Genomic DNA, 24802 nt, shown 5'->3' with positions numbered 1-24802 from the left:
CTTTTGTTTCGCAGTCCATTAAAAATACATATTTACCTGAAACTTCATGTTTGTCTTGGGTCTCGTGTGCAGTACATTTAGCCTTTTCGGATTTAGGTTGAAACTGATACAAACCCACCAATATCAAACGTTTGCTTTTCAGTAGAAACCTAAACACACACTGTGTTCCTGCCTGCTGACTGTGTTCTCTGTGTGCTTTGCTTTTGGGAGCGGCCTGGACCCTCAGTTGTAATGCTGGAAGCCTGCAAGGAGCTGCCCTGGAAGATGATGTGAGCAGTTGGGTGTCTGGCACACCAGTACATCGATGGTCTACATCACAGCAGGGGGGCTGGCATGATGCTGTGGGGTTTGTGATGGCCCATGAGCCGCAGCAGGGGGTTGCACACCTTAGTCCAGGGGGCCTCTAATTCTCTCTATGGTTTGGATATACACCCAGTTCTTATTTTCGAAGTTCTCTCAAACACTCACCCTGGCTGATGAGCGTCCTGAGCTCAGCAGGTGGAACACGCGACCTCCATCCTCCGGACACACGGTTTTCAGCTCCTCTCGACTAAGTCCCAGCAACTGTTCTCCAGTCAGAACGCCCAGACACTTCACTGTGCTGCGAGGGGGAAGTGGGGGAAAAAGAGACGTAAGGGGCAGATGGAGACACAGTGACATCGAGACAGGAGGAGAGCAAGCAAGAGGCAGAGAGACGAGTGGAGGAGGGGGGACGAGAGGGGGATATGTAGAGAGGCTAAGTGAGAGAGACAGAGAGGAGGAGAAAGAAAGGGAGGTGAAGAAAGTGATGGAGAGAAGGGATGAGAGCGAATAAAGAATACTGACAGAGAGGGGGAGACAGACTGGAAGGTGGGGAAAGAGGGTGTGGGAGTGACAGAGGGCGCAGCAATTGGATGTGACGGAGGTGGAGAGGTAGAGTGATGGACGGAGAATTTAGTGCTAAGTGCTGAAGTCATATCCTTGGAGGGACACATGCGGGTTAAGATACTGTGGACCTGATGCGGGTGACCTCGAGGTTGCATTTCTATAAAGACCAAATAAACACACGGTGGGACGGGTTCGAGGAGCGGTCTGTGAAGAGGTCACCCGTCCATGTCAGGGGGTCCCGAGGACTTAAGATCCATTTAGTACGTGGATCTGGCCGCGGTTCTTTTCTAATGTTAATGGTTAAGCATTGGGCTGGGGGCAGCTTATATTTCAGGATTTCCGTGCACAAAAACGTCTTATTCACTTTTGTGCATATTATAGGAAAACTCTAAACTCAATCCCATGAAAACCTGGTCATGCGCCTTGAACGATACTGGGATTTGACACGTTTACAAAAGCAGAGGGATTGTAATATTGCAGTAACAGTCGATCTGTCGGGCTGGATGGATCGGGTGGTAACGACCTGGGCTCAAGTTATAGGGCTTGGGCCTTAACGATTGTCCCCGGCACTGTAACCACCCTATCCGTCTGGCCGGACCCTCGGATTCTGAATCCGGAAACCCGGGGTGCTGACAGCAATGTATTTTGTTTGAATTGTTTGAATGAACGGGTCGCCTCGAAGTTCCCCATTCAGACAAAATACTGATCTAAGATGGCCACCATGGAGCTGGAAGGCGGGGCTCCAAATAGAGGCCCTCTGCCATTTCCATAGTGGTCTGAGGGGCTGCTACCGCTTGAAATCAGGTGGGTGATGGGAGGGAAGTAAACTGGGGCCTGAGGGGACGGTGGGGGTAAGATGGCAGGGTGAGGGAGTTGCCTTCAGGCTGCTTGGAATGTGGCTTGTTTCATGGGATTCAGCCTGCGATCCGAGCAACCTCATTGGTTGACTCCCCTGCCCCGGGTGGTAATAGAGATTGAATTTGCTATAGTGACTAGCAACGAAAGTAAAAAGGCACTGAAACTCGGCTCAGTCCAAGGTATGCTATTCTCATGTACATACGTATTCCTAATACATGAACGCTGGAAGGCAGTGGCTGGGCGCGTGCATGCGGATGGCTGAGTGTGGTTCCGTATGTGGTTGTAGTCTGCAGCGGCCTCCATGTTCCTTCTCCAGAACAACTTATGTTTATCTTATTTTTAATTTTTTATTTTTAGGGTTTGTTTTCCAAAACGTTTAGCAAAATCAGAGGAAATGACAAAGAACTAACAATTTAGAAGTGAATATTTCATGATTCTAGGGAAGGAGAAGAGATTACACGAGTAAAGCACCTTGAACCAGAGAGGAAAAGAAGTCACAATTGGGGGCGATGCTAGCAGACATATGGCGGGAATAGGAGGTCAGAGAGGGTTGCCACTGCACAGACCTGGGGTGCAAGGTGAATGATTTGGGCCGGAGATGTATGAATAGCTAATGAGGGTCATGTCGGGGAAGGATGGAATGATATTCAGAGAATTCAAACCCAGAGAGACAATTTTCAACAGCAGCTAAAAGAGAGAGATAAGAAAAAGCAAGAGGTGCCATTGAAATGGAGTGTAAACAGAAGAGGAACATAGGAGTTACAAATCAATCAATTGAAGGAAGGGTGGAGGGTAAGCCGGGCAGTCAAGAGGAACCAGGAAAAGGCGAGAGTGATGAGAAGTGTCCACGTGCCCAGAGTGTTCTGAAGGGACCCATCTTAGTAGCATGAGAAGGGTAGTCTCTGAGGGTAAGAGAGATGGAAGAGGTGTGAAGAGAAGACACACCATGGGCTGTGTGCCATGGGACAGCAGGATTATGGGGCTGGAATGAAAAGTCCCCCCATTTCGCCAGAATTGTGGGTGCTCAGCTAGGTGTCCACACACCATACAGGCAGCTGGAGAAGGTCTGCTTACTGTGATGTGCGAAGCATAAGACTTGCATAAAGACTTGGGGCTCTGTGATCATTTCACAGTCTGCTTGTTTTGGGCACTGCTATCATCAAATAGACTGATCAATATTGACCCTGGAATTGAATTTACTTCTGATAAATCCGATATCTATAATCTATTCCAGAATCTGCAATAGAATCTCATAGACAGCATTGAAAACATGGTTTAGAGTGGCCTGGACTAGGATTAGAGGGGCCTGGACTAGGATTAGAGGGGCCTGGAGTAGGATTAGAGGGGCCTGGAGTAGGGTTAGACGGGCCTGGACTAGGATTAGAGTGGCCTGGGCTAGAATTAGAGTGCCTGGACTAGGATTAGAGGGGCCTGGACTAGGATTAGAGAGGCCTGGACTAGGATTAGAGGGGCCTGGACTAGGGTTAGAGGGGCCTGGGCTAGGAAAGATGGGCCTGGAGTAGGATTAGAGGGGCCTGGGCTAGAATTAGAGGGGCCTGGAGTAGGATTAGAGGGGCCTGGACTAGGATTAGAGGGGCCTGGACTAGGATTAGAGGGGCCTGGACTAGGATTAGAGGGGCCTGGGCTAGGAAAGAGGGGCCTGGAGTAGGATTAGAGGGGCCTGGGCTAGAATTAGAGGGGCCTGGAGTAGGATTAGAGGGGCCTGGACTAGGACTAGAGGGGCCTGTACTAGGATTAGAGGGGCCTGGACTAGGATTAGAGGGGCCTGGGCTAGGAAAGAGGGACCTGGAGTAGGATTAGAGGGGCATGGACTAGGATTAGAGGGGCCTGGACTAGGATTAGAGGGCCTGGACTAGGGGGCATCTTCTTCTCATCGTCCCACACATGGACGCTCATGGCTGCCATTTTGAGAAGGTCTTGCCTAAATGTCCAGCAACGTCCAAAATGAAGACTGGAACCCCCGTTTTGTGTCAAAGTGGAAAGCATAATCATCGAATCTATATTTGACCATTTCTAGGGCTCGACCAGGAGTGGCCACTAGGCACTAGGAGAGAGCCCCGCACTGCCACCCACATCCCTCACTTTAATGAATACCCTAACCCACCCCCCATCTATATTTTGGCATACATTGCTTGTAAATGATGCAATATTTTCCTATTCGCAGGAATGGTGTGCACAGTAATGGGGTGATACGGCTATATAATCCTGAATAAGACGTACAATATTTTTCCTAAAAGAGCTGCTATGATCATGCCACGTCAATAAATGATTAAGCAAAAGGAGAGCCTGGTAACAAGATAACCAGTCCTGAAAGAAAGCCTGGTGAAGTGCTAGAGATGATGAGAAAGCCTGGTGAAGTGCCAGAGATGATAGTAAGAAAGCCTGGTGAAGTGCTAGAGATGATAGCAAGAGAGCCTGGTGAAGTGCTATAGATGATAACAAGAAAACCTGGTGAAGTGCTAGAGATGATAGCAAGAGAGCCTGGTGAAGTGCTACAGAGGATAATAGAAAGCCTTGCAAAGTGCTAGATCTGATAGTAAGAAAGCCTGGTGAAGTGCTAGAGATGACAGCAAGAAAGCTTGGTGAAGTGCTAGAGATGATAACAAGAAAACCTGGTGAAGTGCTAGATCTGATAGTAAGAAAGCCTGGTGAAGTGCTAGAGATGACAGCAAGAAAGCTTGGTGAAGTGCTAGAGATGATAACAAGAAAACCTGGTGAAGTGCTAGAGATGATAATAAGAAAGCCTGGTGAAGTGCTAGAGATGATAGTAAGAAAACCTGGTGAAGTGCTAGAGATGATAATAAGAAAGCGTGGTGAAGTGCTAGAGATGATAAGAAAGCCTGGTGAAGTGCCAGAGATGATAGTAAGAAAGCCTGGTGAAGTGCTAGAGATGATAGCAAGAGAGCCTGGTGAAGTGCTATAGATGATAACAAGAAAACCTGGTGAAGTGCTAGAGATGATAGCAAGAGAGCCTGGTGAAGTGCTACAGAGGATAATAGAAAGCCTTGCAAAGTGCTAGATCTGATAGTAAGAAAGCCTGGTGAAGTGCTAGAGATGACAGCAAGAAAGCTTGGTGAAGTGCTAGAGATGATAACAAGAAAACCTGGTGAAGTGCTAGAGATGATAATAAGAAAGCCTGGTGAAGTGCTAGATCTGATAGTAAGAAAGCCTGGTGAAGTGCTAGAGATGACAGCAAGAAAGCTTGGTGAAGTGCTAGAGATGATAACAAGAAAACCTGGTGAAGTGCTAGAGATGATAATAAGAAAGCGTGGTGAAGTGCTAGAGATGATAAGAAAGCCTGGTGAAGTGCCAGAGATGATAGTAAGAAAGCCTGGTGAAGTGCTAGAGATGATAGCAAGAGAGCCTGGTGAAGTGCTATAGATGATAACAAGAAAACCTGGTGAAGTGCTAGAGATGACAGCGAGAAAGCTTGGTGAAGTGCTAGAGATGATAACAAGAAAACCTAGTGAAGTGCCAGAGATGATAGTAAGAAAGCCTGGTGAAGTGCTAGAGATGATAGTAAGAAAGCCTGGTGAAGTGCAAGAGATGATAATAAAAAAGCCTTGCAAAATGGTAGAGATGACAGTAAGAAAGCTTGGTGGAGTGCAAGAGATGATAGCAAGAGACCCTAGTGAAGTGCTAGAGATGATTATAAGAAAGCCTTGCAAAGTGCTAGAGATGACAGTAAGAAATCCTGGTGAAGTGCTATATTTGATAACAAGAAAACCTGCTGAAGTGCCAGAGATGATAGTAAGAAAGCCTGGTGAAGTGCCAGAGATGATAGTAAGGAAGCGTGGTGAAGTGCAAGAGATGATAATAAAAAAGCCTTGCAAAATGGTAGAGATGACATTAGGAAAGCCTGGTGAAGTGCTAGAGATGACAGCAAGAAAGCCTGGTGAAGTGCTAGAGATGATAACAAGAAAACCTGGTGAAGTGCTTGAGATGATAACAAGAACACCTGGTGAAGTGCTAGAGACGATAATAAGAAAGCCTTGCAAAGTGCTAGAGATGACAGTAAGACATCCTGGTGAAGTGCTATATATGATAACAAGAAAGCCTGGTGAAGTGCTAGAGATGATAGTAAGAAAGCCTGGTGAAGTGCTAGAGATGATAGCAAGAGAGCCTGGTGAAGTGCTAGAGATGATAATAAGAAAACCTGGTGAAGTGCTAGAGATGATAGCAAGAGATCCTAGTGAAGTGCTAGAGATGATAATAAGAAAGCCTTGCAAAGTGCTAGAGATGACAGTAAGACATCCTGGTGAAGTGCTATATATGATAACAAGAAAGCCTGGTGAAGTGCTAGAGATGATAGTAAGAAAGCCTGGTGAAGTGCTAGAGATGATAGCAAGAGAGCCTGGTGAAGTGCTATAGATGATAACAAGAAAACCTGGTGAAGTGCTAGAGATGATAGCAAGAGAGCCTGGTGAAGTGCTACAGAGGATAATAGAAAGCCTTGCAAAGTGCTAGATCTGATAGTAAGAAAGCCTGGTGAAGTGCTAGAGATGACAGCAAGAAAGCTTGGTGAAGTGCTAGAGATGATAACAAGAAAACCTGGTGAAGTGCTAGATCTGATAGTAAGACATCCTGGTGAAGTGCTATATATGATAACAAGAAAGCCTGGTGAAGTGCTAGAGATGATAGTAAGAAAACCTGGTGAAGTGCTAGAGATGATAGCAAGAGAGCCTGGTGAAGTGCTACAGAGGATAATAGAAAGCCTTGCAAAGTGCTAGATCTGATAGTAAGAAAGCCTGGTGAAGTGCTAGAGATGACAGCAAGAAAGCCTGGTGAAGTGCTAGAGATGATAGTAAGAAAGCCTGGTGAAGTGCTAGAGATGATAGCAAGAGAGAGTAGTGATGTGTTAGTGATGGCAGTAAGAAAGCTTGGTTAAGTGCTAGAGATGACAGTAAGAGAGCCTGGTGAAGTGCTATATATGATAGCAAGAGAGACTGGTGAAGTGCTAGAGATGATAGCAAGAGAGCCTGGTTAAGTGCTAGGGCTACCCATAAAACAGTCTTGTGAGGTTTCAGGCATGGCCGTAAGAATGTCTTGCGCCTGTTGAACAGTTGAAGGAATGTTCATGAAATTGAAAGGTTTTAGGCAAGTCTGAAAAACGTACAGTTTGGAGAAGCCCTGCGTCTGCAGCCATGTTGCGACCTCTTTGGGGCTTGAGTTCTGATTCACGACCACGGGATCCTGGAATTCTGGGCCCTGCAAGGAGACATGTGTACATCTTAACATTTGCGCTCTGAAACATGTGCGTGACAGAGGACAGTCAGGCTTCTGGAGCTCGGTTCTTCTTATCCGGCTCCAGAATTAAATGCCCTGCCTCTGAACAATCATACATTATAATTAGAGTTTCCTGGTTTCAGTGTTGATTATTTTTTACATCCAGTGGTGTTTTTCCAGTGTTTCCATTATTTTTTGTCCAGAATTTGTATTCATCAGTATTTTCACGTTTTCCCCTTTCAAACAAATTACAGACGGCTGTTTTTTCCAGTATAAAAACACACGAATATTCTTTTATTGTTTCATTGCGTTTATAAGTAAGGTAATATCTCTCAGAGCAAGATGTTATGAACACTTTCCGGAGCATAGAGATGAATGCGTTCATCCAGTAATATCTGACATTTCTACGAGTCAGAATGATTGCAGTACATCATACATTACCTTTTCAGGGACTCTTTGCCCACCCTTGCCCTTTCTTTTCTTCCCATGAAGACTTTGTTTTGTGAAAATGACCTTTGCAAGCTGTAGAGACTTCTGGTTTTAGCAGAGAAGGCATAGTGTGATAAAAGGATTTGCCCGGGAGCGCTCACTTTGCTGGAGATAAGGATTATTTTGATTGTCAAAAGAAATACACTCTAAGCAGATAATAACTAAGGGAGTCTCATTAATGCACCCCCTCAGCCTTGATTTGGGGGCGAGCAGGCCAAAACTGTTTGCCGGGTGCGGGAATACCAGGGGATCCTATAGCTGAATGTTGCAAAGGCAACTCAGCAGGTTAGGTAATTGTTGCTGAGATGTTATATGTTCATACCTTCCTGTAAATCTTATGGCTTTTTTCCTATTCCCAATAAATGAATTCCTGCTGCAACATGTCACTGTAAAATGTGTTGTTTTGATTGGGGATGAGCAATGGTTTTGAAAATGTCTTTTCAAGGCTTATAACAAAATGTAATGTGTGAAAGGGTTACCTGTTTGTGTTTCAATGTTTGACAAATGCATGGTTCCATGTCATTTCATTGCAGGGTTTTTTGCAGCGGTTTTTATAACAAAAAAACTCATTGAATTTTTTTATTTTTTATTTTTATTCCATGCCCCATCCCCTTTAATTTTTTATCTATTCCCGAACACTGACACCCCATATATATATTTTTCTAACCCGCCCTAACAATTTAGATTAGTTTTTTCGTAAAAAAAAATCACGGCAAAAAATCTCGCCAAACTTCATCCTGCGATGAAAGGATGTAGTACCAAATGCAGGGTTCACCTATGATGTGATAAAAATATTACATTCTACCAAAAAAGAAATGCTTTTTGGTGTTAAATATGAACATCTGAAAACAATGTAGTTAGTTTAAAACTGTTCTGTGTGATGTTGGCCTAGAGGACGGTAAAGATTTAGGCAACTCATTTGTGCTTACTGTGTGCTTTCAGAATGAAATGCACCTTTGCATGTGTTCACACGGACTTGTTTACGAGCGTCTCATCCAAAACTGTGGTCCCTTAAATGACCCATCATTTTTAAATCGCTCCTAATTTAAAAACTCTCCTTGAAAAAAGAAAGTTCTAAGCAGCAATTAAGGGGCCTGCAGATTCTGATGGGCCACTGGGTGCAGGTGCTCTAGAGAGACACAGGAGGTTGGGAGGTGACCTTGACTCCATGGCCTTATGCAAGCCCCATACATGGAAACCTTACACAGCTTTCCTTTTAAAGCCGACAGGCAGCTGACACTTTTCAGCTCTCCTCCAGGCATATAGACATACAGAGCGGTTCTGTGGCTACAAACAGAGACACTGCAAAAGCCATGTTAAATCATTTTTTGTAAATGCAAATATTTCAGTGGGTCAGGGGCTATTTTGAGGAATTTTATCCAGTTTTAAGATGTGAATCGGCAACCACAAGTATGGCTCAAATCTGTCTACAATTCCTCAAAATAGATCTGACCGCTGATGAATATATATATATTTTTTTACAAACAAAATGAGATAACATTGAATGTGCAGTGCTTTTGAATAAGTTCAGGGAACAGGAGGGCAAGCAATGGGAGAAAGCAAACAAGCATATGCGGGGGAAGTATTGTCTGCCAAGCCGCCTCTCCAGCCACCCCTTCACCCCAAATTTCCTCCCATCACTGCTTACACTAAGGCATCACTGGGAAAGGGGAAACAGTGTTTTTCAGGTTAAACCTAAGAAGCCCCTTTTCTTCCGGGGGTGTTTTTTCAGTGTTTATTGGATTTCACTGTAAACAGGAAATCCTGATTATGATGTGCCATCTGTCACCCCTCAGCTGCTAGGGTCTGTGAGTAGTCATCACAATTCGTCCCTAGATTCACAAAGCCTCAATGCCCCATCGCAGTCTGGCATCCACACTTGAACATCATCACTGTCCCATCATATTCTGGTATCCACTCTTAGGCACCACCATGGAGTTCAACAACCACACAGGCACAGTGACTGGACACCATAGTTCAACATGCACACTCAACACACTGAAGCACCCCCCGAGCTCCGGTCCATCACAGTCTTGCATCCAAAGTTAAGCACTGTCCCGTACTGGTGCATCACAGCCGTGACTTCCCACCTGGAGCCACTGTTCCGTCTGCTATGCTCGTGCCCACCCCGCTGCAGGGCAATTCAGAAGAGGACCAGGTGTTGACAGGACCTGTTTCCTGCTTAGAGCCCCCAGAGGAGGGAGGCATGCATTAGGTGGGTACCTAGTCAATGCTCCTGGGTTACCCCAGTATAAAGGTACATTGGGGTGTACCCAGTAAATGCTGCTGGTGGGTGCAGGGTAAACTAGGCGGGGTCTGGTTGCTGCTGTGGTGGGTTGTCCTAGTGGAGGGACACCTCTTTGCTCTTGGGGAGTCCCACAGAGGGAATATGTTTGGTTGGAGCGTGTTGGCTACTGCTGTTCTGTTTGCCAAAGGTTGTGGGGTCATGTAGTGGCTATTTCATGTTGACTGCTGATGTGTGTGTGCCCCAGGTGATGGGCCCCCTTTTGCTTGTAGCTCGCTCGATGCTTTTTTGGGTCTCCAATTGTATGGGGTTCATTTGGGTGGGGGGTTCCGGTTGTTGCTGCACATTTTCTGATATTACCCGCATTTTGTGTGCACTAGTGCAGCGGTACAGTCGGTAATGGTCGCCTGGTGACTGCCACTTTTAGAGTGTACTAGTGGTGGGGCACACTTGGCTATGGTACCCGGTGGCTGCTATTTTTGGGGTGCTCTAGTCATGGCCTGGTAGGAGACCTTTGACAATAGGTACCAGGCGACTGTTATTTTCGGGTGCACGAATGTTGGCCTAATGGGATACGTTTGACTATGGGTACCTGGTGGCTACTGTTGTTAGGGTCCACAAGTGGTGTCCTGGTGGGATACCTTTGGCAATAGGTGCATGGTGACTGCTATTTTTGGGGTGCACAAGTGCAATGTGTTATATAGTGTATATAGTTAAAGGGTCATCCTTGTAGATAGTTGCTTACCCATGCATAGAATCCTACACCACCCGTTGATGCCACAGAGAGCGTCCGAATGGCCAAGAGGGGAAGGAATGCTGTGTTTTACATGAGAGGGTGGGAAGCTGCTTGGGAGGAGGACGAGCTGCAGCCCGGTAGCTCTGACATCAATAAAGACTTCCTCACACCTTCATGTCCAGGGTTGGTGTTTACTTCCGAATGCCTTTGGCGACAGGTACCTGGTGGCTGCTGTTTTTGTGGTGCACGAGTCGCGGCCTGGTGGGGTACCTTTGACAATAGGTGCATGGTGACTGCTATTCTTGGGGTGCCGTGTGGAATGCCTTTGCCGACAGTTACCTGGTGGCTGCTGTTTTTGGGGTTCACAAGTGGTGCCCTGGTGGGATACCTCTGGCAAAAGGGGCCAGGTGACTGCTGTTTTTGGGGTTCACAAGTGGTGAGCTGGTGGGATACCATTGGCAATAGGTGCATGGTGACTGCTATTCTTGGGGTGTCTGCGTGGAATGCCTTTGGCGACAGTTACCTGCTGGCTGTTGTTTTTGGGGTTCACAAGTGGTGCCCTGGTGAGATGCCTCTGGCAAAAGGGGCATGGCGATTGCTGCTTTTGGGGTGCATGAGTGGTGACCTGGTGGGATACCGTTGACAGATATTTTTGGGGTGTCCTCGTGGAATGTCTTTGGCGACAGGTACCTGGTGACTGGCATTGGCTGTGCTCCCATCCATGGGCTCCAGGACGTTGTTTGGAATGTAGCCCCGCATGTTGCTGGAGTTCTTGGCCATCCACCACTGTTTGCTCTGATCCAAGACCTGCAACCAAAAGTGGACACTTGATAAGGGCGCTGCCACCCTGCCACATACCTTCAATAACACCCTGCCACACGGCTGAGTACCAGCCAAACACATACATGGCTAATATCTAAGCTGCCCTGCCACATGCTGTAGTACATCGCCAGACCACGCCTCTGCTAGGTGCCTGCCTGGAGTGCCCTGGTGTACCCAGTTTTACTTTCATGCCAAGGCCTCATGCCAGCTGCATCACTACTTCATATGAAGGGTCTCAATGCCACGCGGACACTTGCATAGTATCACCCAGCCCCTACTTTGGAACCACGCTAACAGGTGCCTAGGCACATCTGGGTATATGTGTTCATGCTTTTGTCTGTTCCTACCCGAGTGCCCCTCTCTGCCACCCCCCATGCCCGCCCGTGAAAGTCTGCCAGCATTGGTCCTACTGAGATGTATGGTAGCAGCAAGTCTGCACCAGTGCATCCCCTGAGATGTTTGGTAGCAGTGAGTCTTCGCTGCTGCATCTTCTGAGCTGTGTGGTAGCACTGAGTCTGCATCCCCTGAGATGTTTGGTAGCAGTGAGTCTGCACCAGTGCATCTCATGAGATGTTTGGTAGCAGTGAGTTTTCATTGGTGCATTTCTGTGATGTTTGGTAGCAGTGAGTCTGCACCCCCTGAGATGTTTGGTAGCAGTGAGTCTGCACCAGTGCATCCCTTGAGATGTTTGCACCAGTGCATCCCTTGAGATGTTTGGTAGCAGTGAGTCTGCACCCCCTGAGATGTTTGGTAGCAGTGAGTCTGCACCAGTGCATCCCTTGAGATGTTTGCACCAGTGCATCCCTTGAGATGTTTGGTAGCAGTGAGTCTGCACCAGTGCATCCCTTGAGATGTTTGGTAGCAGTGAGTCTTCGCTGCTGCATCTTCTGAGCTGTGTGGTAGCACTGAGTCTGCATCCCCTGAGATGTTTGGTAGCAGTGGTCTGCACCAGTGCATCTCATGAGATGTTTGGTAGCAGTGAGTTTTCATTGGTGCATTTCTGTGATGTTTGGTAGCAGTGAGTCTGCACCCCCTGAGATGTTTGGCAGCAGTGATTTTTCATTGGTACATTTCTGTGATGTTTGGTAGAAGTGAGTCTGCACTGGTGCATTTCTGAGATGTTTGCTAGTAGTGGGTCTGCACTGCTACATCTCCTGAGATGTTTGGTAGCAGTGTGTCTGCACCAGTGCATCCCCTGAGATGTTTGGCAGCAGTGATCTTTCATTGGTGCATTTCTGTGATGTTCGGTAGCGATTTTTCATTGGTACATTTCTGTGATGTTTGGTAGAAGTGAGTCTGCACTGGTGCATTTCTGAGATGTTTGCTAGTAGTGGGTCTGCACTGCTACATCTCCTGAGATGTTTGGTAGCAGTGTGTCTGCACCAGTGCATCCCCTGAGATGTTTGGCAGCAGTGATTTTTCATTGGTACATTTCGGTGATGTTCGGTAGCAGTGAGTCTGCACCAGTGCATCCCCTCAGATGTTTGGCAGCAGTGATTTTTCATTGGTGCATTTCTGTGATGTTCGGTAGCAGTGAGTCTGCACCAGTGCATCCCCTGAGATGTTTGGCAGTTGTGAATTTTCATTGGTGCATTTCTGTGATGTTCAGTAGCAGTGAGTCTGCACCAGTGCATCCCCTGAGATGTTTGGCAGCAGTGATTTTTCATTGGTACATTTCTTTGATGTTCGGTAGAAGTGAGTCTGCACTGGTGCATTTCTGAGATGTTTGGTAGTAGTGTGTCTGCACCAGTGCATCCCCTGAGATGTTTGGTAGCAGTGAGTTTTCAATGGTGCATTTCTGTGATGTTCGGTAGCAGTGAGTCTGCAACACTGCATCCCTTGCGATGTTTCATTGCAGTGAGTCTCCACCAGTGCATCCCCTGAGATGTTTGGTGGCAGTGAGACTGCACTAGTTGTCGTGAAATACAAAGTGCCAAACTTGCCAATTAGGGCTTCAGATGACAGCATTAGCAGCTGGAAGCCAATAGTTTATTCAAAGTATGTGCTAAATGCTAAAAGTAATGTGTGGTAGCGCCTCTATTATGCATTAGTGAGCTACAAGGAATATGCAGGCCCAGTAGGGGTGGTAGGTCACATTATGCATTGTGCATAGACAGGCAGGGCAGAGGCCCCACTGTAGTAGCCAAAAGAGACATTATTGGAGGGTTTGGAGCATTATAGCACCTATATAGCGCTTAGACAGCCAATCTTTGAAGCGCTATGGTCACTAAGCTATGAGTGCAGGCCTGGTAGGGCTTGCTCACATGGGGTGAATTTATTTCGGCTTCTCTTAGAATATTCTGCCTTTCTAACTGCTGCCCTGCATGGCGTTCGTAAAACAAATCCTCTTTCCCTGAGAAGGCCTGGTACGGCCTTGCCCACACACTGATAAGACATTCCAGTGCTTTCGCAGACAGGACTCCAAGGGAGGGGTACGAGCAGAGAGCATCTCAGAGAGAGTTGGGCTTTTCCATGGGCAAACCTATATTTTGCACAGGGAAAGTTCTGGAACTGTGCGTCATGTTGATTGACGGCACGAGAGCACAAAAGGTGCACGCACCCAGAACTGGTGGGAGATCGATCCACGGACTTACTCTGAGCAAGAGTGAGTGCCTGGAACCTGAGGCTCTGTGCGGCACCCTGCAGTGCTGTCATCTGAGTGGGGCTGGCAGCAGCTAGCTTAAGATGACCAGGGTCTCCAGCACTGATTAATGATACTATCTCAAAGGGGCGTAAGACTGTGTTTTTCTAAGTTGTGTAGTTTTCTCTATATTTTGTATTTCTCTAAGTTGTGTGTTTCTTTGTGATTGCTCTAATGAGCTTTGTAATCTTCTCTAACTTGAATTCCAAAGTACAGCTAAATTTACTGTTTATGGTTTTTGTCTAATAAATGCTACATTTATTCTGAAGGTGTCATTTTTCACTGGCATGAGTTCATTGCTCAGCACGATAGAACCTGTATTTTGGGCTGAATTGGGTAATTTTTGCTCTCAAGGGCTGGTCCCAAGGAAGACTTTCCCCTTTTCAAGACACTAGTACATGTCCTGAGATGTTTGGTAGCAGTGAGTCTGCACCCCATGACATATTTGGTAGCTGTGGGTCTGCACTGGTGCATTTGTGAGATGTTTGGTAGCAGTGAATTTGCACCAGTGCATCCCCAGAGAGGTTTGGTAGCAGGGGCTCTGCATTAGTGTATCTGCTGAGATGTTTGGTAGCAGTGAGTCTGGACTGTTGCATTTGCACTAGTTGATCTTCAAAAATGCTTGGTAGTAGTCTGTCTTCACTGGTGCAGTTCTGAGTTGCTGGTAGCACTGAGTCTCAACTAGTGCATTTGTGAGATGTTTGACAGGAGTGAGTCTGAACTGGTGCATTAATGAGTTGCTTGACAGGAGTGAGTCTGCACTGGTGCATTTAGATGTTTGATAGCAGGGAGTCTGCACTGGTGCATGTATTGAGATGCTGTTTTGCAGGGAGTCTGGACTGGTGCACCTTCTGAGATGTTTGGTAGCAGTGAGTTTGCACTGGTGCATCTTCTGAGATTCTGTATTGTATGGAGTCTGCACTGGTGCATCTTCTGAGCTGCTGTATTGTAGGCAGTCTGCACCGGTGCATCTTCTGATATACTGCATTGCAGGGAGTCTGCACGGGTGCATCTATTGAGATGTTGTGTTGCAGGGAGTCTGGACTGGTGCATCTTCTGAGGTGTTTGGTAGCAGTGAGTTTGCACTGGTGCATCTCTGAGATGCTGCATTGCAGGGAGTCTGCACTGGTGCATCTTCTTAGATGCTGCCTTGCAGGGAGTCTGCACTTGTGCATTTCTACAATGTTTGGTAGCAGTGAGTCTTCACTGGTGCATTTGTGAGATGTTTGGTAGCAGTGAGTTTGCACTGTGCATCTTCTGAGATGCTGCGTTGCAGGGAGACTGCACTGGTGCATCTTCTGAGATGCTCTGTTGCAGGGAGTCTGGACTGGTGAATCTTCTGAGATGTGTGGAAGCAGCGAGTCTGCACCCCCTGCAATTGTTGGTAGCACTGAGTCTGCAGCAGTACACCCCCTAAGAGGTTTGCTGGCAACGTGTCTGCACCGATGCATCTTCTGAGATGCTGCATTGCAGGGAGTCTGCACTGGTGCATCACCTGAGATGCTGCATTGCAGGGATTCTGGACTGGTGCATCTTCTGAGATGTTTGGCCCGGATGAGTCTGGACTGGTGCATCTTCTGAGATGCTGCATTGCAGGGAGTCTGCACTGGTGCATCTTCTGAGATGCTGCGTCAGAGGGAGTCTGCACTTGTGCATTTGTGAGATGTTTGGTAGCAGTGAGTCTGCACTGGTGTATCTTTTGAGATGTTTGGCCGGGGTGAGTCTGGACTGGTGCATCTGATGAGATGCTGTTTCGCAGGGAATCTTCACTGGTGCATCTTCTGATATGCTGCATTGCAGGGAGTCTGCACTGGTGCATCACCTGAGATGTTTTGCCAGGGTGAGTCTGGACTGGTGCATCTTCTGAGATGTTTGGCCAGGGTGAGTCTGGACTGGTGCATCTTCTGAGATGCTGCATTGCAGGGAGTCTGCACTGGTGCATCTTCTGAGATGCTGCGTTCCAGGGAGTCTGCACTGGTGCATCGTCTGAGATGCTGCATCAGAGGGAGTCTGCGCTGGTGCATCATCTGAGATGCTGCATTGCAGGGAGTCTGGACTGGTGTAGCTTTTGAGATGTTTGGCTGCGGTGAGTCTGCACTGGTGCATCCTCTGAGATGCAGCATTGCAGCGAGTCTGCACTGGTGCATCTTTTGAAACACTGTGTTGCAGGGTTCAGCCACTGCGCGTTGGTGATGCATGCCCTTTGCTCACCTCCAGCACTTCTCCTTTCATCACGGTCAGCTCCTTGCTGTTCCTCCCTATGAAGTCATACATGGCACGCATGTGCAGCGGATTCTGCGCAGACTCCCTGAAACCAGAGACACACACACGAATTAGTGAAATGGCGGGCAGTTCTGGTTGCTGGGAATGGGGGGTGGAGGGGGAAGAATCCAGGTCGGGGGTGAGGAGAGTGTGGGGGTTGGTACATACCTTGGGCTGGGGTGTTGGCTGCGTCTCCCCACTGGCGTCTGCAAGTAAATTAAACAAAAACACATTAGCGCATCTGACAGAAATGGGGTTCCTTATTGAGGGTAGTGTGGGCAGGTGGTGTGTAGCAGAGAAGAGAAAGGGTTCTAGCCTGAATAGCACTCGGGAGTTTGGGTTGGGTGCGCACCTCGAGAGGGGCCAGCGAGATAGAGGGTTTGTTTGCAGAAGAAGAGGTGGGATGGGAGGGGTGGGTGACATGGCATGCAAACAGCTAGTGAGATGTTACGCGGGACTCTAGGATAGCAGCCAAGAGGCTACGAGATGGCATATCAGGAGTTTTAAGTTGGCATGGCAGATGCTGCTGAACTAGAATACAAATGCCTGAGGAGATGGCACAAGTAGGACTGACATGGCCTGTGGGGGACTGTGGGATGGCAGGCACATGACTGCGATGGCATGTGGGGGACTGTGGGATGTCATGCATATGACTGTGAAATGGCATGTGGGGGACTGTGGGATGGCAGGCACATGACTGTGAGATGGCTTGTGGGGGACTGTGGGATGGCAGGCATATGACTGTGAAATGGCAAGTTTGGGACTGTGGGATGGCAGGCACATGACTGTGAGATGGCTTGTGGGGGACTGTGGGATGGCAGGCATATGACTGTGAAATGGCATGTGGGGGACTGTGGGATGGCATGCACATGATTGTGAGATGGCATGTGGGGGACTATGGGCACAAGCACATGACTGTGAGATGGCATGTGGGGGACTGGGATTGCAGGCGTATGACTGTGAGATGGCATGTGGGGGACTGTGGGATGGCATGCACATGACTGTGAGATGGCATATGGGGGACTGTGGGATGGCATTCAAATGACTGAGATGGCAGGTGGGGACTGTGGGGTGGCAAGTGGCGGACTGTGTAATGGAATGCTTTTGACTGTGAGATGGGATGTGGGGACTGGGATGGCAGGCATATGACTGTGGATGGCATACATAGGACTCTGAGATGGCATGTGGGGGACTGGGATGAATGTGAGATGGCATGTGGGGGACTGTGGGATGGCAGGCATATGACTGTGAGATGGCAAGTGGGGGACTGTGGGATGGCAGGCACAAGACTGTGAGATGGCTTGTGGGGGACTGTGGGATGACCGGCCTATGACTGAGATGGCATGTGGGGGACTGTTGAGTGCTATGGATATGTCTGAGATGGCTTGTGGGGGACTGTGTAATGGCATGCATAGGACTGTGTGATGGTATCTGGTGGACTGGGATGGCAGGCATATGACTATGAGATGGCTTGTGGGGCACTGTGGGATGGCATGCATAGAATTGTGAGATGGCATGTGGGGGACTATGGGATGGCAGGCATATGACTGAGATGGCATGGGGGACTGTGGGATGGCAGGCATATGACTGAGATGGCATGTGGGGGACTGGGATGACTGTGAGATGGCAAGTGGGGGACTGTGGGATGGCATGCAAAGGACTGTGAGATGGCATGTGGGGGACTGTGGGATGGCAGGCATATGACTGAGATGGCATGGGGGACTGTGGGATGGCAGACATATGACTGAGATGGCATGTGGGGACTCTGGGATGGCAGGCATATGACTGTGAGATGGCATGGGGGACAGTGGGATGGCATGCACATGAGTGTGAGATGACATTTGCAGGACTGTTGGATGCTATGCATAGGGCTGAGATGGCTTGTGGGGCACTGTGGGATGGCAGGCATATGACTGAGATGGCATGTGGGGGACTGTGTAATGGCATGCATAGGACTGTGAGATGGTATCTGGTGGACTGGGATGGCAGGCATATGACTGTGAGATGGCATGTGGGGACTGTGGGATGGCATGCACATGACTGTGAGATGGCATGTGGGGGTCTGGGATGGCAGGCATATGACTGTGAGATGGCATGTGGGGGACTGGGATGACTGTGAGATGGCAAGTGGGGGACTGTGGGATGGCATGCAAAGGACTGTAAGATGGCATGTGGGGGACTGTGGGATGGCAGACATATGACTGAGATGGCATGGGGGACTGTGGGATGGCAGACATATGACTGAGATGGCATGTGGGGGACTCTGGGATGGCAGGCATATGACTGTGAGATGGTATGTGGGGGACTGTGGGATGGCATGTGGGGGACTGTGGGATGGCATGCACATGACTGAGATGGCATGTGGGGGACTGTAGAATGGCAGGCATATGACTGTGAGATGGCATGTGGGGGGACAGTGGGATGGCATGCATAGGACTGTGAGATGGCTTGTGGGGTACTGTGGGATGGCAGGCATATGACTGTGAAATGGCATGTGGGGGACTGTGGGATGGCATGCACATGACTGTGAGATTGCATGTGGGGGACTCATATGACTGTGAGATGTCATGAGGGGGACTGTGGGATGGCATGCACATGACTGTGAGATGGCATGTGGGGACTGTGGGGTGGCATGTGGCGGACTGTGTAATGGAATGCTTTTGACTGTGAGATGGGATGTGGGAACTGGGATGGCAGGCATATGACTGTGGATGGCATACATAGGACTCTGAGATGGCATGTGGGGGACTGGGATGACTGTGAGATGGCATGTGGGGGCACTGTGGGATGGCAGGCATATGACTGTGAAATGGCATGTGGGGGGCTGTGGGATGGCATGCACATGATTGTGAGATGGCATGTGGGGGACTGTGGGATGGCAGGCATATGACTGTGAAATGGCATGTGGGGGCTGTGGGATGGCATGCACATGATTGTGAGATGGCATGTGGGGGACTGTGGGATGGCAGGCATATGACTGTGAAATGGCATGTGGGGGGCTGTGTAATGGCATGCATAGAATTGTGAGATGGCATGTGGGGGACTATGGGATGGCAGGCATATGACTGTGAGATGGCTTGTGGGGCACTGTGTAATGGCATGCATATAATTGTGAGATGGCATGTGGGGGACTATGGGATGGCAGGCACATGACTGAGATGGCATGGGGGACTGTGGGATGGCAGGCATATGACTGTGAGATGGCATGGGGGGCTGTGGGATGGCAGGCATATGACTGTGAGATGGCATGGGGGACAGTGGGATGGCATGCACATGAGTGTGAGATGACATCTGCAGGACTGTTGGATGCTCTGCATAGGACTGAGATGGCTTGTGGGGCACTGTGGGATGGCATGCATAGGATTGTGAGATGGCATGTGGGGGACTGTGTAATGGCAGGCATATGACTGAGATGGCATGTGGGGGACTGTTGGGTGCTACGCATATGACTGAGATGGTTTGTGGGGGACTGTGTAATGGCATGCATATGACTGTGAGATGGCATGTGGGGGACTGTGGGATGGCATGCACATGACTGTGAGATGCCATGTGGGGGTCTGGGATGGCAGGCATATGACTGTGAGATGGCATGTGGAGGACTGTGGGATGGCATGCAAAGGACTGTGAGATGGCATGTGGGGGACTGTGGGAGGGCAGGCATATGACTGTGAGATGGTATGTGGGGGACTGTGGGATGGCATGTGGGGGACTGTGGGATGGCTTGCACATGACTGTGAGATGGCATGTGGGGGACTGTAGAATGGCAGGCATATGACTGTGAGATGGCATGTGGGGGACAGTGGGATGGCATGCATAGGACTGTGAGATGGCAAGGGGGGACTGTGGGATGGCAGGCATATGACTGTGAGATGGCCTGTGGGGCACTGTGGGGTGGCATGCAAAGGACTGTGAGATGGCATGTGGGGGACTGTGGGAGGGCAGGCATTTGACTGTGAGATGGTATGTGGGGGACTGTGGGATGGCATGCACATGACTGTGAGATGGCATGTGTGCATAAGCAGGTCTGCATACGCAAATCGCCTCATTGATCCGCCTACACGAAGAGTACAAGCCGGTGGCTCCAGTTTCCCTACCCAGGCTGCAACTCACTGGAACACCCTTCCTGCCAAACTAAGGATGATCGAATCACACACAACCTTTCGTAAAGCCTAGAAGACGAAGCTTTTTGTTTGACCTGCCTCCCCCTATTGCCATCGTTTGAAGACTGTTACTGCTTACTGCACCTGACATGTAACCTAAAGTAAACTTTGCAACTGTATTTATCCATTTTACGGGGCAGCTATCTTGTAACCCTTAAGCAAGCCTGCATACATAGTCTTCTCAGCGCCTCTATGCCTTTGGGTTGTAGCGCGCTATACAAACACTAAAATAAAAAGAAAATAAATGTGGGGGACTGTGGGATGGCAGGCATATGACTTGAGATGGCATGTGGGGGACTGTGGGATGGCATGCATATGACTGTGAGATGGCTTCATAGGTTTGGTTTTCATTTAATAAATAGCAACCACTATTGCACCACTTGGTCAGTCTTTTCATTCCTTGTTGCCACAATAGCTCTGGACGGGGCTGTTGGATAGATATCACTGGAAACGGCTGTTGGATAGATAGCACTGGAAACGGCTGTTGGATAGATAGCACTGGGCAAGCCTGTTGGATAGATATCACTGGCCAGTGCTGCTGGAGCGATAGCTCTGGACGGGGCTGTTGGATAGATATCACTGGAAACGGCTGTTGGATAGATATCACTTGACCGTGTTGTTGGATAGTGTCACTGGACAGGGCTGTTGGATAGATATCGCTGGACTGAGCGGGTGGATAGATAACACTGGACAGGGCTGTTGGGTATATACAACTTGAACAGGACTGTTGGGTAGAAAACACTGGGCTGGGTGTTTGGGTAGATAACACTGGGCAAAGCTGTCTGATAGACATCAGTGGGCAGGGCCATCAGATAGATATTAATGGACAGGACAGGCTGTTGGAGAGACTTCACTGGAGAGGGATGTTGGCTAGACAGCACTGGACAGGGCTGTTGGATTAACATCACTGGACAGGGCTGTTAGAAATACACTGGGCAGAGCTATTGGAGGGGCAGCACTGAACAGGGCTGTTGGCGAGACAGCACTGGGCATGGCTGTTGGATAAACATCACTGGACAGGGCTGTTAGAAAGACATCACTGGGAAGAACTATTGGAGGGGCAGCCCTGAGCAGGGCTGTTGGATATATATCACTGGACAAGGCTGTTGGATAGATATCGCTTGACAGGGTTGTTGGATGGATATCACTGGACAGGGCTGTTGGATAGATATCACTGGACAGGGTTGTGGGATAGATATCATTCGACAGGGTTGTTGGATCGATATCACTGGGCAGGGCTGTTGGATAGATATCGCTGGACTGAGCGGGTAGATAGATAACACTGGACATGGCTCTTGGGTATATAACACTTGGACAGGACTGTTGGGTAGAAAACATGGCACTGGGCTGTTGGGTAGGTACAACTGGGCAGAGCTGTCTGATAGATAGCAGTGGGCAGGGCCATCAGATAGATGTCAATGGACAGGACAGGGTGGTTGGAGAGACTTCACTGGAGAGGGCTGTTGGCGAGACAGCCCTTGACAGGATTGTTGGATCAATATCACTGGACATGGCTGTTGGATAGATATAGCTTGACAGGGTTGTTGGCTAGATATCACTGGACAGGGTTGTTGGATAGATATCACTGGACAAGGCTGTTGGATGGATATCACTGGACAGGGCTGATGAATAGATAGCACTGGACAGGTCGGTTAAATACATATCACTGGGCAGGGTTGTTGGCTAGATATCTCTGGACAGGGTTGTTGGATAGATATCTCTGGACAGGGCAGTTGAATAGATATCACTGGACAGGGCTGATGAATAGATAACACTTGACAGGGTTGTGGGATAGATATCATTGGACAGGGTTGTTGGATCAATATCACTGGACAGGGCTGTTGGATAGATAACACTGGACATGGCTGTTGGATAGTTATCACTGGATGTGGTTTTTGGATGGATATGACACTTTGAAACACTGTCCCATTGTACAAGTGCCTTATAAATGCCCAACACATTTTTTATTAAAATAAACAATACCACTGGACAGGGTTGTGGGATAGATAGCATTGGAATGAGTTTCTGCCATAGAAAGGGATCATTATATGGGTGGCACTGAGTAACCAGGAGTCGGAGGGAGTGTGATATGCACTTATGCTTGAAGTGGACACTGAACACTTACATTACTCATCGGTTCCCTGGACTCGCTATCAGGGAAGTTCATGGGCATCCATCCATCAGAGAACGTCGGTGTGTATGGTGGAATGTCCTTTCCATTGGGCCAGTCTGGTCTGGAAATGGAGTGAAAATACATGTTAAAGCCCCGAGGCATCAAGATCAAGAGTTGCAGCTTCACGCAAAAATCATATCCACAATAACAGCCTGGGAGGCACCAGGAGGGCAAGAAACCTCTGAGATAATGGGTCATCCATCAGAACCTGCATTCATGAGTCTGCTGCACTGATCTGAGGGCTGAAAATGGGCTGAGACTGTAGTCTGTGGTCATTGATGTGTCATGAACAGGTGATAAGTGGGAGATGAGGCTTAGATAATGAATCTCGCGTGTGGCAAAGTAACAGTTTCCTTATATGGTGGTCATAGACTTCCCTGGTATGATGGACCTGGAGTGCCTTGATTTGGTGGATTTACGTGTCCATGGTTTGATCCATGTAGACTTCTGGTGTCCCTATGTTTCAACGGCATGGTGGTTGTTGACTTCTGTGAAATTATGGATCTAGGTTTCCATGGAACGGTGGATGTAGCGTTCCCTGTTATGATGGAGTTGAAGTGCCTTGATTTGGTGAATCTAGAGTTCCATGGTATGGTGCATGCAGACATCTGGTGGCTCTAGGTATTCATGGCATGGTGGATGTAGACCTCTGTGAAATGATAGAGTTGGCAAATGGGAGGAGGGTAAAATTAGGGATGTCAGGAATAAATAGCATGTTCTAACGAATATGCTTTTTGAAAAATTGTGAAAAATTGCGAAACGGCCCTGCAACATGGTGCGGGCCCACCTGTTATTTTATTAAATTCCCCATGATCAGCTGAATCTGAAAATATATATATTATGGCAGTTACTAGTAAAACACAAAGGGCCTTATCATGACTTTGGTGGTATCCCAGCGCTAATTGTGTTGGGATACTGCCCAATGCTCTTAGCGTTACTGCGACTCAGTCCAGCACCAATTGCACCAGATCCCGAATTGCGGTGGGGTGGGCGGCAAATCCCATTCCCATTGGGTCAATTGGATCCAATGTGGGTTTCTTCGTGCTATTAGTGCTGCGCTTATAGTGCCAGAAATGGGGCAAAAAGCTGGAGGTAAAACTCATACTTTCTGCCCAACTCGAGGTTGAACAGAGTGGTAAATGCAGTAATAACATTACTGCAGCATTTTTGTGCTCTGCCCAAGTCATGATGAGGCCCAACGTTTTTGACAAATACCTAGTTTTTACCAAAAACTTGAAAAGAGAACAAATGGGGATTCCTAAGCAAATCCTTAGAGATGGGATGGATTTGAGAGGATAGAGAAGGGTAACTGTCCAATCCTATTTGCGAGAACCCTGGCAGGGTACACCCCAATTGTAAATTTGATGCTGTCATCACTGCTATATAAAGAGGATGCACTACAAGAGAAAGAGAGAGCTCATAAAATTTCCTTTGTGAACAGAGCTGCTAAAACTTACCATTTGACAGCTGCAAGGAAACACAAGAGGAGTTTGCTGAGAGTGCATCTGGTTTGAGTTGTCAATATCTGGGAAGGCCTAAAAGATGACTAGGTCCTATGGTGGAGAGCTGGGGACCATCCTTGAGAGTGGAGTGGCCAGATCCCTGCCCTGTCCTTCCAAAGGGTCCTGACACGCAGCTGGCTGTTGTGAACTTTAGACAGAGGTTTTCTAGGTAAGTAGACTTGAACCTGTTGCAACCAAAAGGTGGGGGAATCTGCTGGCCTTAAATCCTTTCCCTTTGTAGTGGGTGGGGGGAGGGAGGGGAAACTTTGTAGATCATTAGCCTATTTTACTAAAAATATTAATTTAATTAATTCCTCTTGGCAGAATACCACAAGGTGATTTTTGTTAAAATTCAAAATTAACAAAGCTCATTCCCGGTGTGCGCTGAAAACTATAGACTGTAATTTAATTGGGTGATACTACTTATCCTGTGGACCCTGCCTTCTTTAGGAAGAGGGCTGTCGTTGTATCTAAACTAAATAAATCCCTAAATTGCCAGTTTACGCAACACCGGCTTTTAAGTGTAGGAGGGTCTGAAATCCAAAATTCTTGAATCATCCCAATTTTTGCTGTCCAGCTTGCCCAACAAAGACCAAAGTAGGGGGGGTCTGAAAAACCAACTGATAAATCACCCTATGCTATTTTCAAGAAAAGGGTGTGGCTGAAATCATAATTGCCATATGCATTGCACCAATCGGTAAACCCAACTGCTACCATTTTAAGCGCGCAGGAAAATCAAAATTGCACAACATTGCACACGTAATTGTTATTTGTTTATTGGTCAGTTTAAATATTTCTTG

The 24802-nt window shown here is 48.1% G+C and overlaps 1 protein-coding gene across 2 annotated transcripts in view; it reads right to left on the bottom strand.

The window, feature by feature from the left end:
- The window catches only part of EPS8L3 (EPS8 signaling adaptor L3), a 467503-nt gene that overhangs the window by 5116 nt on the left and 437585 nt on the right, over positions 1 to 24802 (bottom strand). For both annotated transcript variants that reach the window (XM_069632978.1, XM_069632979.1), the window contains exons 14-19: positions 22453 to 22561; positions 16336 to 16373; positions 16117 to 16213; positions 11133 to 11249; positions 6863 to 6954; positions 469 to 601 (exon numbers count right to left, since the gene is read on the bottom strand). In XM_069632978.1, coding sequence (XP_069489079.1) covers positions 469 to 601; positions 6863 to 6954; positions 11133 to 11249; positions 16117 to 16213; positions 16336 to 16373; positions 22453 to 22561 — 586 coding nt within the window. The remainder of the gene's footprint in view (positions 1 to 468; positions 602 to 6862; positions 6955 to 11132; positions 11250 to 16116; positions 16214 to 16335; positions 16374 to 22452; positions 22562 to 24802) is intronic.

The sequence above is a fragment of the Ambystoma mexicanum genome, chromosome 13, assembly GCF_040938575.1.
Source record: "Ambystoma mexicanum isolate Mex_15411 chromosome 13, UKY_AmexF1_1, whole genome shotgun sequence".
Classification (NCBI taxonomy): Eukaryota; Metazoa; Chordata; class Amphibia; order Caudata; family Ambystomatidae; genus Ambystoma; species Ambystoma mexicanum.
The sequence above is the reverse complement of the archived record's forward strand: the minus strand, read 5'-3'. Positions and strand labels throughout refer to the sequence as shown.